This window comes from Salvia hispanica, chromosome 1, assembly GCF_023119035.1.
Source record: "Salvia hispanica cultivar TCC Black 2014 chromosome 1, UniMelb_Shisp_WGS_1.0, whole genome shotgun sequence".
NCBI classification, from domain to species: Eukaryota; Viridiplantae; Streptophyta; class Magnoliopsida; order Lamiales; family Lamiaceae; genus Salvia; species Salvia hispanica.
This window is the reverse complement of record NC_062965.1, coordinates 12020559-12038820: the sequence shown is the minus strand read 5'-3', so window position 1 is coordinate 12038820 and position 18262 is coordinate 12020559. Positions and strand designations below refer to the sequence as shown.

General features: G+C 37.1%; 2 protein-coding genes across 4 annotated transcripts; both read left to right on the top strand.

The window, feature by feature from the left end:
* The first annotated feature begins 858 nt into the window (after positions 1 to 858).
* On the top strand, positions 859 to 3082 carry LOC125202826. 2 transcript variants are annotated; one of them, XR_007173198.1, is made up of 5 exons: positions 859 to 932; positions 1011 to 1238; positions 1989 to 2038; positions 2163 to 2388; positions 2497 to 3082. XR_007173198.1 is itself a non-coding variant. In XM_048101299.1 (3 exons), exons 2-3 carry the CDS (start codon positions 2286 to 2288, stop codon positions 2934 to 2936), a joined length of 543 nt encoding a protein of 180 aa, XP_047957256.1. In that variant the 5' UTR covers positions 1322 to 2038; positions 2163 to 2285; the 3' UTR covers positions 2937 to 3082. The 2 variants fall into 2 exon arrangements, 1 of the variants encoding a protein (XP_047957256.1); XM_048101299.1 differs by lacking the exons at positions 859 to 932; positions 1011 to 1238 and having other exon boundaries at positions 1322 to 2038.
* Positions 3083 to 11022: 7940 nt separating this feature from the next.
* On the top strand, positions 11023 to 18152 carry LOC125201328 (vacuolar protein sorting-associated protein 35A-like). Of its 2 annotated transcripts, XM_048099390.1 has the most exons (22): positions 11027 to 11202; positions 11283 to 11379; positions 11476 to 11599; positions 12061 to 12246; positions 12778 to 12865; positions 13054 to 13110; positions 13196 to 13285; positions 13362 to 13484; positions 13643 to 13717; positions 13795 to 13854; positions 14377 to 14493; positions 15113 to 15352; positions 15425 to 15490; positions 15637 to 15723; positions 16151 to 16240; positions 16309 to 16398; positions 16688 to 16756; positions 16836 to 16916; positions 17025 to 17132; positions 17292 to 17395; positions 17474 to 17587; positions 17664 to 18152. In XM_048099390.1, the coding sequence occupies exons 1-22, from the start codon at positions 11107 to 11109 to the stop codon at positions 17875 to 17877; spliced, it is 2376 nt and encodes a 791-aa protein (XP_047955347.1). In that variant the 5' UTR covers positions 11027 to 11106; the 3' UTR covers positions 17878 to 18152. The 2 variants fall into 2 exon arrangements, 1 of the variants encoding a protein (XP_047955347.1); XR_007172875.1 differs by lacking the exon at positions 17664 to 18152 and having other exon boundaries at positions 11023 to 11202; positions 17025 to 17142.
* Positions 18153 to 18262: the final 110 nt, after the last annotated feature.

Here is an 18262-nt window from a genome sequence, read left to right as displayed (position 1 = left end):
CATCATCTTTTATCCTAAACCAAGAAAATTCAGAATTAATAAGTAATAAATCAATTCCTTAAAGATGAAGAAAATAAAAACACTATTATTCTAAAAATCCATTCCTTAAAAATAACTACTTGTTTCTAAACTGTTTAACTTCATCAACATCAACATTTATGACAACTTTCGAGGGTTGAAAATGAGTAGAAATTTTTATTTCACCTAATAAATAAAGAACATGTTATTCATAAATAGCAATAGATAACAATCTTAAAGTTGGATTGATATAAATCAATAAAGATAAGTAACCTCTGAAAAAATTTCTCTTGCAAAACTGGACAATCACTATAGGAATGGAACCATCACCTCTTTTTCAATTAAGTCAGATAGAGGTCAACATTTGAATCTCATATAGTGAAAAACAGCTTATTATGACTGAAAATAAAAGATAAAGAGTCAGTTTAGCTAAATAATATAAAAATCATGATTCAAGATATATTTCTGAACTTACTTCTCATATTCTATCTCAATTTCAGTAAGCCTATATATGGACTAAGCAATCACTCTTCCAGGGCTAGTTATCACACCAATAACATCTAAAAGAAATACATTAAGGGCATGTTCAAGGTCCTTGATATGGCCAGAAATGCCTTGAATTCTAGGCTTAATAGAGTGTTCAAGCTTCAAGATTTTGCGCACTGTTCCAATATGTTATATGCATAAAACAAATCAGGAGATTTTTGTGGTTTTTAATTTTTGCCTCAGTCAATGCACCGAGAAATGAACACAAAATCCCAAATATACCCCTTTGAATAGTTCTCACACCCCAAAACGAGCTTATTACCCTCAAACCCATTTCTCATTTCCCCAAATCGTCGGAGAAACACAGGAGCCCTAAATTCCTCACTACCCACTTCTCCAACAACAGTGACATGCTTGAGCTCGCTCCGGTAAAGATTTTTAGCTTATACCAATCGACTAATTGAGGGCTCCCTAATACGTATCCTGATCTTTTTGTTCTGAAGCAGTTAATCAGCGGTTGTGGGTGAGGTTTGTTCAGCAATTGGGTTTCAATACCGGACAAGCAGAATTTTCTACAATTTCGTGAGCAAAACGCAAGAAGGGACACAAAACTTGTGACTCTAACGACTCAAATTCATCAGACAAGCTCAGCGGTAGTCCGCCTCATCTCATCTCCAGACGCGAATTTGCATCACCTATCTTTCGAGGCGAGCTTTGATTGACTTAATCCCCAGGTAAAAATCATGGCCTAATTGCATTTTTATGCCGTGTGCAATTTTGAAAAGAGCTTTCATTGTGTCTCTAGTTGTAGCTCTTTTCCGTCAAGCCCAAATTTTTGCGGGTGTTTTCGATCATAAGAATATTATTTATCACTTTGTGTGTAGTATCCGTATCTGTGTTTACGTTTCTCAGTTGTTTGAAAATGATGAAGCTTGTTACATTTATGTTAATGTTGATTGTACCCTGCTCGGTATAGTTGTTATTTAGTAGACCAAGGCAAAAATAATTATGCCAACACGTCATACAAATCAAGCCCACTTGTGCCTGATGCTCGAGGATATTATGTTGCTCTATCGAGTTGAGACGACGGCTCTTATTCATCGATATCTGCGCACACGTTCTACACGGAAAAAACGCAGGATTGTTGAGCATGTTCGCCGGTTCAGCTGAGCAAGATCCCTGTACAGTTGCAGCGATTGAATCGCCTACTGCATGTGTCAAATGCAGATTGTGTCTCCAACCTGCGTATGGATCGTAACACGTTTGGTCGACTATGTCATATACTCTGTGAGCGTGGGGGTCTGAAGATGGGAAAATGCGTTGGGGTTGAAGAACAAGTAGCTATATTTGTGTCAGTCTTAGCGCACCATAGGAAAAATCGTAGTTTGGGGTTTAGTTTCTGGCGTTCGGGTGGCACTATTTCTTATTATGTACATAAAGTTTTATGTGTTGTACTCAATTTACACTCTGTCCTCCTAGCGAAGCCCATACCTGTCCCCGATGATTGCACGGACCACCGTGGAAATGGTTTAAGGTAAAACTCCTTACATCAATTGGTAATGGTTATCATCTGTTCTATCTTTTAAATTGAATGCATTCGTCATTTTATAAAGTGCACTAACACTTCCTAAGCTGTGTGATTTTGTTGACTTACTTAGGGATGTCTAGGTGCCCTTGATGGTACCCACGTCAATGTGTTAGTGAGTAACGAAGACAAACCAAGGTATAGAACCCGGAAAGGGCAGATAGCAACCAATACACTCGCTACCTGCGACCGTAACATGCAGTTCGTTTACTTACTCCCTGGCTGGGAAGGGTCTGCCGGTGACTCCCGTGTTCTTAGAGATGCGGTAGTACGACCCAATGGGTTGAAAGTACCACAGGGTACGTCATATGTGCACCTTACTTGACCTGCATAGTTTATTCCAATGTCTTGCAAATTGATAATGTTTCCAAGGTGTCACTGATAACATTTCCACCAATTCTATTCAGGGTGTTATTATCTTTGCGATAATGCATATGCTAACAGCAACGAGTTTCTAGTACCCTACAAGGGAGTTCGATATCATCTGAAAGAGTTCGGTCCAGGTACAGAGACACCACAAAATGCCGAGGAATTATTCAACATGCGACACACAAAGGCAAGAAATATCATAGAACGAGCTTTTGCAGTCCTCAAAATGAGGTGGGGAATCCTCCGGAGTGCTTCGTTTTATCCAATTAAGATACAAATCCGGATGATCATGGCATGCTTCCTACTCCACAATTTCATTCGCCGTGAGATGGAGATTGATCCAGTAGAACTTGCACTAGACAGCACGGCATCAAACACAATCCAAGAAGAGGAGAACATTGGGCTTGATTATGTTGACTGTGTTGAGCCAACTGCAGCGTGGACGCAGTTTCGTGATAGCATTGCAATGAGCATGTGAAATAACTATTAGCTTAAACCCATTTTGTATTTCCATGCTTCTGTGTTGTTAAACAAAAGTGTGAACTATTTCAAAACATTTGGCAGACAGTGATGTAATGAATGATTTATGGTATAATTTGTAAATTGTGCTTGTTTTTGTGTCTTCATTTAAGCTTTTATCTGTTTCAGCAAAATGAATATGATCGATGAAATACCGGAATGCTGCTGTGGCAGCGAGAAAATGGAACTTAGATGCGCGGGATATTTGAATGAGTTAATTAATTTTTTTTCAAAAATTTCGTACTCTCGAATCAACTATACTGGATACGCCGTTGGTTGTGACGAATGGAGTATTAAATTACATTCTTTACTTTCCTAAAAGTATAATTTAAATGCTTTGCAATTGAATACATACTCCCTCCATCCGCAAAATATTGTTCATGGATGACTCGATACATTTATTTAGAAATGTGTAGAAATTGCAAAACTAAAAATCATTTCACAAACAAAAATTAAGAAATTATTAACCTACTAACATTTTTTATGGGGATTTGCACGCTCCTCAAGCATATATAAAATGTTATAGCATTAATTGAAGCTTTTTAACAATGCTATTTTAATTAAGACACCCATAAAATATGACATGTTTAGCTTAATGTGGTTCTCCCGAATGTTGTAGGTGATGATCACATAAATAGCAACACCACCTATGCACTAGACTTAACACCAACCCTCATTTATTTAGGTGCTTTGATCACCATCATTTATTTAGCTGAGTGTATCACCATCATTTCAAGAAGAAATGGCATACTAATCTGCACAAATCCATTTTTGGCGGTGCATTGGTAATGAGTGCATCCAGCTGTGCCGGTGAGGGAGGAATAAATGAAGTAGCAGCTAATGTAATTATGGATTAGGGTAGATAATTGTCACTCATAATTAAGACAAAGTCCTCAAATATATATGCCTTAACCGTGTACTCAGCTACAAGCTCTCTCGTACCACTGATCTTTCTTTAACTCTAAAATGAGACTCCCACCCCAGTCCGCATTTCTCTACAAAGGCGATTGGTCTCCTTCGTGTGATGCCATACTAGTTGTGTGCTTGATCAGGCTAAAGGGAGAAACACAATGGTCTGAGATGGTTTTTCCGTCTTGGTTCCTCCTAACCGCGGCTGAACAAATAAGGAACGAGCTGGGTGTCGTCTTCAGTGAAGTGCAGCTCATGGATCGTGTGGAGTTGCTGCGAAAGAGGTACAAAACTTTCAAATCTGTGACCCGCCAACGTGGATCAACTTGGGACATGCCGAACAATATCGTCATAGCCTTGGACGAGGTGTGGAATAAGATATTGAAGGTAGCATACTTATTTGTCCGTGAAGTCTTTTTTTTAGCAAATGAAACATGTGCGGTGAGCGTTACTGATTTTTTTCCTACTGCAGATCAATGCCTTTGCAGGGGCCTACTACTACAATGGTGACCCAATACACTCGCAGCTGGCATGTTTGTTCGGCATGGACGATGTTAAGGTGGAGGGAGTGAAGGAAATCGTAGTCATCTCGGACAACACCGATGAAATTCCAAATGACGATATCATGATCAACCAAAACGGCGACAATGAGGAAGAGGTGAACTCTCCTGCTGTGTTTCCGGGCCCACAAGTTCGTCGCAAGCTGTTCCTCGAAAGCTTAGAGTCAAAAGACCGCGAGTCGAGTTCTGAGCCAGGTATATGCTTCATCGACCTTACGTCTGATGGTCAGTTGAGAACACGGGTTGAGAAGGGGAGGGACTTGCCAAAACAACCCATATTGGCAAAGGATGGGGCAGGGGTGTCGACTCTCTCACCTCATGCAAGTTCTTGCGCCTCTAACTCCCCGTTTGGGTGGAAACTTAATCTTCGAAAATGATCATCGCGCAGCGGTGTTTGGTCAGTGCAACATATAGGCTGTTGTGGTGAAGCTCAAGTGGGTGGACGGTATTTTTTGATATCCCGAAGTAATGACTGTGATATATATATCCTATATGGTGTCTACTTGTCTAACATATTTTGTAGCTTGTGATGGCAACTATTGTATGTACTAGTAGTAATGGTATTTTGCTGTCCAGTGTGGTATGATGTGATAGTCCTTAGCTGCAATTTTCCATGTTCGGTACACAGATGCAACAACGATCAATGTAAGGCATCTACATTCTACCCTAGTGCTCAAATGTGTAATGCATTATCTTACTCTGGACTTAAACAACTATGGCTGTGGTTTGAATTTGTTCAAAGAAATTCCATAGAGTTAAATATTGTGATCCTTATACTTACCAATTAATTATGAGTAATTAATAAAACACTCAAGTGAAACAAGAAGCTCTAGACAAATGCAGTTATGTTGCATACATAATCCATTCATTATATAATGCCATAAGCCAAGGCTAAACCACCAAAAGTCAGGTAAAAAGGGCCACAAATGGCTTAATTTGTACTACTACTTATATACAAACTAGGCTAAACCACCAAAAATCAGGTAAAAAGGGCCACAGATGGCTTAATTTCTACTACTACTTACATACAAACCAGGCTAAACCACCAAAAGTCAGGTAAAAAGGGCCACAGATGGCTTAATTTCTACTACTACTTACATACAAACTGCAGCAACAGTTTCAGCAAAATAAAATGCAAAAAGAGGCATGCATTAATAGGGCATACTAATTACCAAACGCATGTCCCGTTAACCTTCCTTGCGGTATTCATCAATGAGGCATAGAACATAGCCAAGTCGAGCATTGGCTGGCATCCCCATAAACACTTCTAGGCGCTGAGGTTTGTCGCCTAAAATGTTGCACAAAAGGTAGCATTGGGGAAGAGTGAGGCCCTCCACCGTCCCAAGCTTTTCAAAGACGTCCTGCCTTGCTTTCCCCATTTCAAAGTCATACCCAATTCTTGTAGAAATCATCTCCAGACGCGCGTTTGTTTCGGCATGAAGGTTCCCCAGGAACTCCATGAGAACTGCATCACTTGACTCCTTCTTGCGAAGGCCAGGACTTGTTTTGTTGATTGACTCTTCTTTGCCGCCATTGCCCGAGTTAGTGTCGTTCACATCAGTGTTACCAGCCAGGGGACTGTTTGGATCAATAAAATCTGAAAACGAAGGGTAGTAATCGTTGTCATTGCATTGACTACCACCGGCCAGTTGGGAACGCATTTGAGCTGCGGCAGCCTCTAAATCCTCTAACCCTCTTCCAGATGCTCGGTCTTTGCCAAAGATTAACTTCCAGGTTTCCAAAGAGGCCACAACTTCGAGCGCATTCCCTTGGCGTCCTTATCAGCCTAGGTGGTTGACAATCAAGTTAGTATCAGAAGTAGAGGGTGTGGGATATAACTGAAATAGCAATGGCAGATGCCTAAAAAAAAAACCATACCGAAACAATTTGGTCCCATTGATCATCGCTGCAATCTATCTTATAATCACCATCTGGACTAAACCCAACCCCACTTCTCGCCAAGATGTTTCGTAAACATCCGTAATGCTTCTTCCAAGCACCGATTTTGGATTGTATGTGAGGGTTACCTTTCAAGTCGCTATTGGGAAACTCTGCACGGATTGCATCTTCACATTTGGTTAGGTATCCAGACCGGAAACCATTGTCTGATTTCCAACCTCGTGCCACGAGTTCGAGCAGCGTTGCCGCAAGTATTTTCTCTTCCCTTTGGGTCCACATTCGACGAGAACGGTCCCCTTTGCGGAATTCTGCCGGGAGGACTCAGCAAGCACTGACAAAAACCAACAAAACACACAAAATTGAGACATTGGAATACATATTCTGTTGGAATGTCTTGCAAAACAGCTGATTCAATATTTGTAAACTGTAAAACCTACTGTCAGATCCCAGGCTAATTGAACGATTGCTCCATGGTCGTTTCCCTTGTGCCTTATCACCTACAATGTGCACACGGAGAGCAAGTCAGTTTTTTGGCATCTATTTGAGAGCTTGACATCACAAAAAAGGTTGTATACATTATGGACCACTCGATAAATAATATAGTATATCCTCTACAAAATAGAGAGATAAACAAAAACCCATGACATCAAACCAAAAATAAACATCGATCTCTCGATAAATCAACACGTCGCCCAAATTTGCATCATCGAACGTAATGCTAACAGAAGATTTGTGGGTTTCAGAAATCACACCTGAATGCACACAAAAATCATCAACCAAAACATGAGCCAATACAACGTTTCAATCGAAGATCTTTTCAATAATATGGAGTGGCGCTGAATTTTGTGATTCGTACCTCTGTTCCGCAGGAGGCTCGATTCCATGTCTTCTTTTGGGTGAGTGAGTTTGTGACTGTCTTCAAATGGGTGAGTGAATTAGCGTCTGCCTTCCCCAATTTTATTTCATCCGAAATCATTCAAAAATGTACAATTGCCGCGCGGCAATACTTGGCGGGATGTTTGGAATGGCCAAAAATTTTAAAAGGGCATTTTTGTATGATCGGAAATCTGCATTAGTCAGTTAATTAATAAAAAATCTGAAAATGTGAAGTGGACGGCCCAAATCTTGGAACTCAAACACACGAAATGACTCTCTCAATCCTGGGCCCTACAGTTTTTAGTCAGATAAGATTATGGATCAGATTTTGTTATGCTTTTCCCATATCTAGGACCTTGAACATGCCCTAAGATTGGCAAACAATCAGATTCAATATATACATAATATTACAAAAGGGCTGTTTAACACAGTCAATTAAAACTCAACAAAAAACATACCAAAGAAGGATGTATCATCCACTTGCTCAAGCTGTGAAATTTCAGTGAAAGACTTGAAATCATACATACATCTCAGAAATCTGTTATCATTCACGTCAACCATTTTTGTCTTCACATTCATCAAGAGTCTGAACTGATGATTAGTGGTTTTCTGAGAGTGTTAGGCCTGACAAAGAAGTTCTTTATACTAAAGATTCTTCCTTCTTTAAGTCTAGAACCAAGATTCTGGAGCAAACCATTTGGAAAAGTGGCTTGGATTCTAGTTCCCTGAAAATAAATAAATAAAAAAAAAAAAAACACATTTAAAACTCAAACTATAAAAACTGAGAATCAATTGTAGTAACAATTTATAGACAAAGATAAAAGGGCGATTTTACAAATAGTATCTACCTTTAAATCATGTAAAACACACTACAAACAGTCATTCTTGTCCTCTGATAAACCTTGATACAAATAAACACATCTGACTTTAACAGTTGAATTGGTTATTGTCTTGCTCAGATTATTAAAACATGTAATAAATGGAGTCATTGCTTGGATAACAAACCTGTAAAATGCAATAAAACATTAGTCTGTTTAGAAGAATTTTCTATTAAACAATAAATCTGACTATAATTTGTCCAATAACAAAAGTTTTGCAGGTATAAAATACAATACAAAGAGGTACAGACAAAGAAGCAACAGAGGGTATAGAATTTCAGAAAGTGTGATGCCAAGAAGATCTTCAACAAAACTGATAAGAAATTATATCACACCATTTTCACAACTGAAAATGAAACACTTAGTCTACTGATTTTGAACATCTTTCTTCATGACTACAACCTTTACACAAATGCAGAAACCACCCAACTAATGGGAAGACATCAGAGAAAGAAAAAGGAGGCCAAAATGAGATTTCAGCAGCATGGTAAGACATAGAGAGATTAAACATTCGGGTATCAACTGGTCTTGATAGCAAGCAATTATAATACATTGTTTACATGTGCAGAAATAATGCAACAAAAGGAGAGATTTCAGTGCAAGGTTCTAGAAGGCCAAGAATATATTTCACCAAAATGGTAATAAACTCAGAGATTAAACACTTAGTCCACTTATTATTAACATCAACAAATAACAATATAATCTTCATTTGTGCAGCAATAGTGAAACAAAAGGAGAGAAAGATGTGAAAGCAAGAAGATGCCAAGATCTATCAGCAAAATGGTAAAACATTAAGAGCATAAACACTTATGCCACTTATCATTCACAGTGACCGGACCAGACTGAGCATCAGTTCGCGGCCGAAACGGTGCGACCAGCCGGTCCAGTCCGGTTTTAAAACACCAATTAGTGGAATGTGAGACCTACCTACCATTTATGATAAAAGTGAAATGTGACTCTTATTGTGGGACGGATGGAATATTATATTTTATTGTAACATTAGAGAAGTAAACTTTGCATTAGAAGCCTTTTATAGATTATATATCAACTCCAACAATGCTTGTGAGTTCTATGTGAGTTTATCAACCCGTCACATCTCCCAAACACTCAGAGTTGTCCGAGGGGAATAAGGAAACAATGATAAAAGTGAGCAGAGGGTTTGGCGGGTCATAGCACTGAACCACTCTCACTCTACCCGAATCTAGATAAAGTTAATGAGTCTATGGGCAAAATGAGATCACTATACCAGTTGAGGAACTGATGAAGCGGTATACGTCGTTGATGTCAAAGATGGAGCATGAGATGCACAACGACATGATCGTCATGCTTCATGCCAAGTTAAGGTCAAAGAAGTAGTTTTCTAGTTTTAGGACATTAAAATTTTTGGAAATCTAATACTAAAAAGTAAAAATCCAAAAATCACTAAATATCATTAGAATTGTTTAACACAAAATGTTTATATATGCGGGGGTTATACATATTATATAGAGGGAGAGTGTTATATTTCTAACTCAACACTTAATTGCTAACTACAACTAAATAATAAGCATTAGAATTTCAAATTAAGGGCCTAGATCATCATCCTGAAATGTCAATTCGATCAACAAAAACCGTAAGGTCAATTTACAACAAATTAGTTGTAACTAACTTTTGAAAAAAATCTCATAACTTTAAAACGTATATAACTTTCTCGATTTAAATTATTTTTTCGCACAATATATATCAAATTAAAGATAAATTCATAAGGATTTTAACGAGATCTCACTTGCATATGTTCCGATTTCAAAATTTGAAAAAAAATTCGAAAATTTTCAATTTTTTCGTACAACAATATATAAAAATATGTCAATATAATACATGTCTAAAGTCAATATAAGCAATGAGTTAACATTTTCAAAGCATTATGTTGACATTCTCAAAGGATTGTGTTGATATTTTCGAAACACTATATTGATACATCCAAAACCCTAATTTAGTACTCCCTCCGTTCCACAGTAATAGAGGCATTTCATTTTGCGCACTCATTTGAAAAAATAATTATAAATAGTTAAAGTGGAGAAAAAGTAAAGTAAGAGAGACAATATTGTAGATAAGACTCTTCTCTACGTTATTTTCTCTCTTACTTTATTCTCTCTTTACTTTAACTATTTAATATCATTTTTTAAAACAAGTGCAGAAAATGAAATGCTTCTATTACTGTGGAATGGAGGGAGTAGTTTTTTTTTTATCTTTTTAGATTTAATTAATAAAAATGAAAATTACACGTGACAAATTGTAGACCATAAGTTTTCTAAAATTCTATGATCTTAAATTAGTTGTAGTTAACAATTAAATGATGAGTTCACAATTGATCACTCCCTTTATATAGAGAATATATATATTTTGGATATGAAAAAATTCGATCCGGTCTTATCCGAACATACAATTTTTTTTTAAAATTCGATTAAAAAATCTGAACTGAATTTTAAATTCTGATTTGGTTCAGATTTCGAATAATTTGCTCACGCTTGTCTAGTATACACAATAAGTAGAAAATACAAATAAATAAAACATAGTAATAAAAACACATTTTTATTGTCATATAACTCGAAAATAAAAGAGTAATCTACCCTTTCGAACTACCTCGGCCTGAAGTGTTTATTTTATCCATATAATTAGGGAGTGTTCGGTTTGCAAGATTGTAATCGAGATTAAATTTGTAGTGTGTTTGGTTTATGAGATTCAACCCCACAACTCAATCCTAGATGGATAATCCTAGATTAAATTTATATCTTGGTATTATTTTATCTTGCCAAACCGAAGACCACCTTAGTATTTATTTTATTTATAATTAGTACAATTAGTTTTAAATCATGCTTAAAATCCCGATTATTTATTTTTTCCCATTTCAGTTTAATTCTATTTTGATGAGCTGGGTTGAGGGGTTTGATAGTTTTAGTTGAAGTAATCTGTCCGTCACAGTGTGTGTGCGTGTGAGAGAGAGAGAGAGAGAGAAAGAGAGGGAAGGATGATCAGTGACGGAGTCGTAGACGACGAAGAAAAATGGCTGTCAGCTGGGATCGCCGGCCTGCAACAGAATGCCTTCCACATGCATCGCGCTCTCGTACTTGCATCTTTCATTTAATTTGCCCCCGATTCAGTTAAACCCTAGATTCTCAATTGCAATTGCTTTTCGATTTTTAGGATTCTAACAATTTGAAGGATGCTCTCAAGTACTCCGCTCAGATGCTCTCCGAGCTCCGCACTTCCAGGCTCTCCCCTCACAAATACTACGAACTTTGTGTGTAACTAGATTTTGGCTGTTTTCTGTTGCATTTGATTTCGTTACTTTTATTTCCCTCGAAAATATTTTCTTTTTTTCGTGTTTGCTGCATAGATATGAGGGCTTTTGATGAATTAAGGAAATTGGAGATCTTCTTCAAGGAGGAGACTAGTCGCGGTTGCTCCATTGTTGAGCTCTATGAACTCGTGCAGCATGCTGGAAACATATTGCCTAGACTGTAAGCGGTCATTTATATATATTTTTTTATTTTTCCTGTATGTTTTAATGTGCAAAATTTTTAAAAAAGTCCAGGTTTCCTTGATTATGTATGTATCTTGGATGTTAAATTGCATATTTGGATCCCCATTACTGCTTGTAGAATAGGACCTTAGAAGACCCTATGCTGACAGAAGGAATGAAATAGACTTTTCTGTAGGACTGACTGATGAAAGATATGCTTTCTTTTCCTTCTCAATTTTTTTGTATGTGCTTCCTTTGGGAAAATTCTCAAGTATGCCAATAACTTGATGATTGTTCCATATTGAAAATTTGATCTAAAGGTTACATTCTAACCATGCCCCCCTGCAACATAGTTTGTTAAGGTTTAAGTTGTTAATCTTTGTCATGCAAAGATTTTTCCATAGTGTACGCGCATGATAGAGCTGACCACTCTTAGTAATTTCGTCTTCCTTTTCTCAGATATCTGCTCTGTACTGTTGGCTCTGTATACATAAAGTCTAAAGAAGCACCAGCAAAGGATGTTCTCAAAGATCTGGTAGAAATGTGTCGCGGGATCCAACATCCTCTGCGTGGTCTTTTTCTAAGGAGTTACCTATCTCAAGTCAGTAGAGATAAGTTGCCGGACATTGGATCTGAATATGAGGGGTGAGGATATAAAGTCATTATATGCTTTTCTGTCAATTTAGATCGATTTCATAGAAATTATGGTTGCATTAAGTTCGTTATGTGCTTGTTTGCAATTAATGTTATAATTATATGCATGAGTAAGGAATCCAGTAGCTGAGCATAGAACTTTCAATTTTATATTCAGTGTCCTGTATTATTTTCGAAATTTAGGGTTTAATTGTTTGATCCTAGGGATTAAGTCTTCATTATAGGATTGAACTGTACTGAGGCTTGTCTGCCTATGTGTTTTACGCACATGTTTTAATAAGAAGTAAGGATAGAAAGTTCTCATAACACTGACCCATGTGTTTCTGAAAATACTTTAGATCCACATAAATCTTAATGTTCTCTTTAAGTATCTGATTACTTATGTTGGTACCTCATTTCTTTATTTTAATTCCTCAGCTGATTTCTATCGTTGGTGTGTTCTATTATTGATTTGATCATATTCTCCAGCACTCCTAATAAGATTTCATCCGCTAAACATTCCTTTTCTCTAATCTCTTATAGGGATGCTGATACTGTCATGGATGCTGTTGAGTTTGTGCTCCAAAACTTCACAGAAATGAACAAACTATGGGTTAGAATGCAACACCAGGTAAGATCAGAAGCTATTCTCATTAGCTGATCATGTCTTATTACGAATCAAAAGAAAAAGAAAAAAATAACTTTTCCAAGAGCTGATTTGTTTTTCAAATATGGGCAGTTGTTTGTCTTGATTTCAGAATGACCTATGCTAATCTGATTGTGATCTCTGGCTTGCACTGTCACATCGCTTATTTGTAGGGACCTGCTAGGGAAAAGGATAAGAGGGGTAAAGAAAGGGGTGAGCTACGTGATCTGGTAAACATCTTCATATAATTAATAGTTATCTGTATTAATGGTTGACTGTCACTGAATTCTTGTTTTCTTCACTTACTTTGGTTAGGTTGGTAAGAACCTTCATGTCCTCAGCCAGATTGAGGGTGTTGATCTTGAAATGTACAAAGAAACTGTGCTTCCCAGAGTGTTGGAGCAAGTAAGTATTGCTTGTACCAGACTGTTTATAACATTTTTTCTGCTAATATTTTGATGTTACACATATTGGGCTTCAGGTTGTCAACTGCAAGGATGAACTTGCCCAATATTACTTGATGGATTGCATAATTCAAGTCTTCCCAGATGAATATCACTTGCAGACACTTGAAACATTATTGAATGCCTGCCCTCAACTTCAGGTATGTAGATTCTGTGCTCGATATGATGGACTCACAACACCTAAGTTGGAGGTTCATTCTCCATATCCACTGATGTTCTGGAGTCCTGGACTAGCGATTGTGTTTTACTGTTTTTTACCTTTCAAAACTTCTTTAACAATCATGGTGTTCTACTGCAGTCTTCTGTTGATGTTGAAACAGTGCTTTCTCGACTAATGGAAAGACTCTCAAATTATGCTGCTTCTGGTTCAGAAGTAAGTAATCGAGAATTTCATGAAAGTTAAGTTAGCATGAGAAATTGTGGCTCCACCTCTAAGTTACCATTCTGCAGGTGTTACCTGAATTTTTTCAAGTAGAAGCTTTCGCAAAACTGAATAATGCCATTGGCAAGGTAAATCTATTTAGTTTCCACCTGAGAAGATATTTAGAATTTATAATGATGATTTGGGCTATGATAATTCTTCAAATGTTGCTTGGCATTGTGACTGAATTTCAAACTGAATGATTAGAAATGGAAATAGGTCTAAGTACAAAATATAACTAGAATCTGCAATGCATCTTATTGATATATTACGTTGATAGTAAGATTCTTCTATGGAACTTATATTTATTAATTACCTATGCTTCTTATTTTATTAACAGTCACATTGAAGTTGATTTTGGTGCTAACTTCTAAGTAGTAAGCACGAGGGTTTGCCAACTATGTTGTTACTAAGTTTCCTCGGGCTTGATTTGGCTTTTGGGATGTGATTATATATAAATATCCGTGCTTGTGAAGCCAGCATCCAGATTTTCTTCTTTTACTTGAATATGTGTTTGTACTTGGCTTCTGCTTTATGCAAGTTTGATATCCAGCTCCCCCGTCTTTTTTTTTGAGTTTTACCCAGCCAGTAGCTGTTTACTCTGGATGCAGGTGATAGAAGCACAAGAAAATATGCCCATTGCTGGAGTTGTTACTTTATATGCGTCTCTTTTGACATTTACACTACAAGTTCATCCTGATCGGCTTGATTATATTGACCAGATTCTGGTATGTTTCTCTTAGCTGGCAATGATATCTCCTAGGGTTAGTTTAGGTGCATCATCCTGTATTATCAGTTGTCCAATCCTTTTTAGCATGATTATTTTGGTAATATTTGAATAGTCATATTCTGTTTGCATCAACAGTTTTGGGTATCATTGACATAAGCTGCAGCTTTTTAGCAGGAGCCTTAAGTGGATTTATCATGAGAGGAGTAAACTCCTACATTATGTTTATTGGATAGAACGTATAAAGAAAGCCACTTTTGATGTACCTCTTTATCCAAGAAAAAAAAGTTAATAAGTTAAATCACAGTTACCAACTAGTATACCTAGAATCTTCTTGTTCAAAAGCTGTTAAGTGAAGAAGTCTGAAAAAGTTGGTCATGAGGATCCTTTTAAATCCACTATAAGTCTATAACTCATATGTGCAGAACATAAGAAACTGCTGCGATTATTGAACATCTCTCTATAAAAGATTGTGTGGCTTTTTTTGTTTCTGCACTAGTCTATGTAGATTCAGTTTTGACTTGCCTGATGGTTGACGTATGGAACGGGAAAAACCTTTTGTTGGTTTTAATATGTCTTGTGCCTATATTACTAAGCAGATACCATGCTTTTTCCTGCAGGGAGCATGTGTTAAGAAACTTTCAGGAAGAGAAAAGCTTAATGATAGCAAAGCAACAAAACAGATTGTTGCACTTTTAAGTGCTCCACTTGAGAAATATAAGGATATAGACACTGCATTGAACCTGTCTAATTATCCCCGCATCATGGAGTGTTTAAATGATGGAACACATAAAGAGATGGCCAATGTCATTGTACAAAACATAATGAAAAACAAGACTTGCATATCAACTGCAGAGAAGGTCTGTTTTAAAAGTTTATTCCAATTATAGAAGGATTGGTCCTTTTCTGACCGACAGTTATCGTTCTTATAGGTGGATGCGCTATTTGAATTGATAAAGGGGCTTATCAGAGATCTTGATGGAGATACTCATGATGAGGTAGTTTGGAGATGATATATATCATGTTAATACTACTATTTGGTTTAGCTAACAGATAATTCTTTTTTCCTGAAATATTTTATTTTCCTTCTAAGTCAGTTTATATGCTTTCATTCTTGATAGTTTATTGTTCCTTGTTTCCTTAGCTTGATGAGGACTTCATAGAGGAACAGAATTCCGTTGCCCGTCTTATACAAATACTGCACAGTGATGATCCTGAAGAAATGTTGAAGGTATTTGCAATGTTTATTCTTGATGAAGTTCAAAGATACTACAGTTTTACTATTTAAGTGATTCTTTCCCTTTCCATCAGCAACATTAGCTGGCTTTGTTTCTGATTTTACTCATTTGCCAGGCAATGATTATACAATTTTATCCCACTAAAATGATGCAGTACAAGTTATTATCTATTTCACAGTTTGTGGCTCTATTTGTGAAAGATCTTCTTACTTGAAACTGAAGTCTCATCTACAGTTACCACATCTCTTTCTTCCTCTCCTTTTCTTTCTATTTTCTCTCTTCATTAGTATCATTTGAAACTTATAATTTCCAATGGTTGCATGAGGTCATCAATAAATGATATTTATGTCCTATACATTTATAGATTACGGTTCCTTTGGCCTTATGCTGAATGAAAATCATTTCTTTCTTCCATTCCAGGTTATTGAAACTGTGAGGAAGCACATTTTGACTGGAGGGCGGAAGCGGCTTCCTTATACTGTTCCTCCACTTATATTTAGTTCTCTAAAGGTATTTCCCCCTTTTTGCCTCTACATGAGTTAGGTTGCTCTATATGATGATGGTTATCTTCTATGCAGCTGGTACGTCGACTGGAAAAACAAGAAGAAAATGTCTCTGGTGATGAGGCATCTACGACACCAAAAAAGATCTTTCAATTAGTGACACAGGTATTAATGATTTTAACCTGCAACTTTCTGTACATTCTTTGTTGGTTTTTGCTGCTCTTGGCCATTTGCTTATTCAATTTCTACTTTGCGAAAACATTTTGCGCTTCATTCACCTTGTCGGAAATTTAAAAAATCGCACATTGTTTTGTGGTGTCAATGCATCTGGATATTGTATTTCCTCCAGACGCAGATTGTCTTGAATTGTAGAGATTTTCAAGTTGAGCTTTAAACATTAATTTTCCAGCTGCAGATTGTCATAGTTTGCCTTATATTACTTTTTTAACTGTAGACAATTGAGGCACTGACAAGTATTCCGGTTCCTGAACTGGCTCTGGGGTTATATTTGCAATGTGCTGAGGTACTTCTTAAACCTGAAATGAAAACTAAGGTGAAGTGTTGCATTTTGTCTGACTAGTCTTTGATTTGTGGATTATCAGGCTGCAAATGACTGTGACCTCGAACCTGTTGCATATGAATTTTTTACCCAAGCTTATATATTGTATGAAGAAGAAATTACGGTAAGCTTTCAGTTTCCGAACATCACATTCTTTGATTAACAGCAATAATTCTGTTTGCCTGCCTCAGATATTTATACTCTTCACTTTTGCCTGAATTTGTTTCCCTAGGATTCAAAAACTCAGGTGACTTCGATACACTTGATAATTGGGACACTCCAAAGGATGCATGTCTTTGGTGTTGAAAATAGAGATGCATTGACACACAAGGCCACAGGGGTAAATTATTGTAAGCCTTATATTATAGCAATACTATGTTTATCCCTAATAACCACGGGATAGCACTGTATGGACTATAGAGTTGTTCTATTTAATCCTATATAGAAGATCTTTCTAGCTGCACTCTAAGAACCTGACTTTCATCTTTAATATCCTTAGTATTCTGCAAAGCTGTTAAAGAAACCCGACCAGTGTAGAGCTGTTTATACTTGCTCACACCTGTTCTGGCTCGATGACCATGATAGTATCAGAGATGGAGACAGGTATTACTACTTTTTAGCAAGTTGTGATAGATCTGTTTGGAAAAAATATAATCATTGAATTTAAATGTTTCTCTTTAGGGTCTTGCTTTGCCTGAAGCGCGCACTAAGAATCGCAAATGCTGTTCAACAAATGGCAAACGCAACTAGAGGCAGCAGCGGATCAGCTTTGCTATTTATAGAGATACTAAACAAGTGATGATCACTACCATTCACACTCTTTTCTCATTATGTTTCTGAGAATATTCATTTGCAGTTTATGTTAATATAGGTATCTCTACTTCTACGAGAAAGGGGTCTCGCAGATTACTGTTGAATCAATTCAGGACCTAATTAAATTGATCAGAAACGAGATGCAAGGTGACGCTTCACCATCATCAGATCCAGCAGCAGACGCCTTCCTTGCAAGTACATTACGGTATATACAGTTCCAGAAGGACAAAGGCGGCGCTGTGGGGGATAAATACATGCTCATTACAGATTAGTTTTCACGTCGAATCTTCAGCACCAGGTTTTACTTGAGCCAACCGGAGAGAATGTTGCTGGTCGGTTCTGGTTTTGAGGCGAGGAGAACGCGTGACCTTTGTTTTTTTGTTGACCGACTCCAATTTTAACGTCTCCTGAGCAGTGCTATAGAAAGTGTTGATAAGTATAGTAAATTCTTGATTCAATGCTGACTAGCTGGCAACGGCGTTTGAGGTGTTATGTCTGTTGTTGAAAATTGGTTTTAATAAGAGAGTGGTACATAATTCCTGTGTAATTTTCACATCCCCTATTTTACTTCTTTTTGTATTTATTGATTTTTGCTTCTTTTTTAGGCAAATGTGTACTCTCTTTGAACATCAGATTTTCCTTAAAGCGATAGAAGAG

What these genes read in the sequence shown, in the direction of transcription:
- LOC125202826 (XM_048101299.1), top strand. Translation starts at nt 2,286, where the DNA reads ATGCAGTTCGTTTACTTACTCCCTGGCTGGGAAGGGTCTGCCGGTGAC. An exon ending in TGGGTTGAAAGTACCACAGG is followed by an intron (nt 2,389 to 2,496) that starts GTACGTCATATG and finishes AATTCTATTCAG; the next exon opens with GGTGTTATTATCTTTGCGAT.
- LOC125201328 (XM_048099390.1), top strand. Translation starts at nt 11,107, where the DNA reads ATGATCAGTGACGGAGTCGTAGACGACGAAGAAAAATGGCTGTCAGCT. An exon ending in TGTATGAAGAAGAAATTACG is followed by an intron (nt 16,917 to 17,024) that starts GTAAGCTTTCAG and finishes TTGTTTCCCTAG; the next exon opens with GATTCAAAAACTCAGGTGAC. An exon ending in TGACACACAAGGCCACAGGG is followed by an intron (nt 17,133 to 17,291) that starts GTAAATTATTGT and finishes TAATATCCTTAG; the next exon opens with TATTCTGCAAAGCTGTTAAA.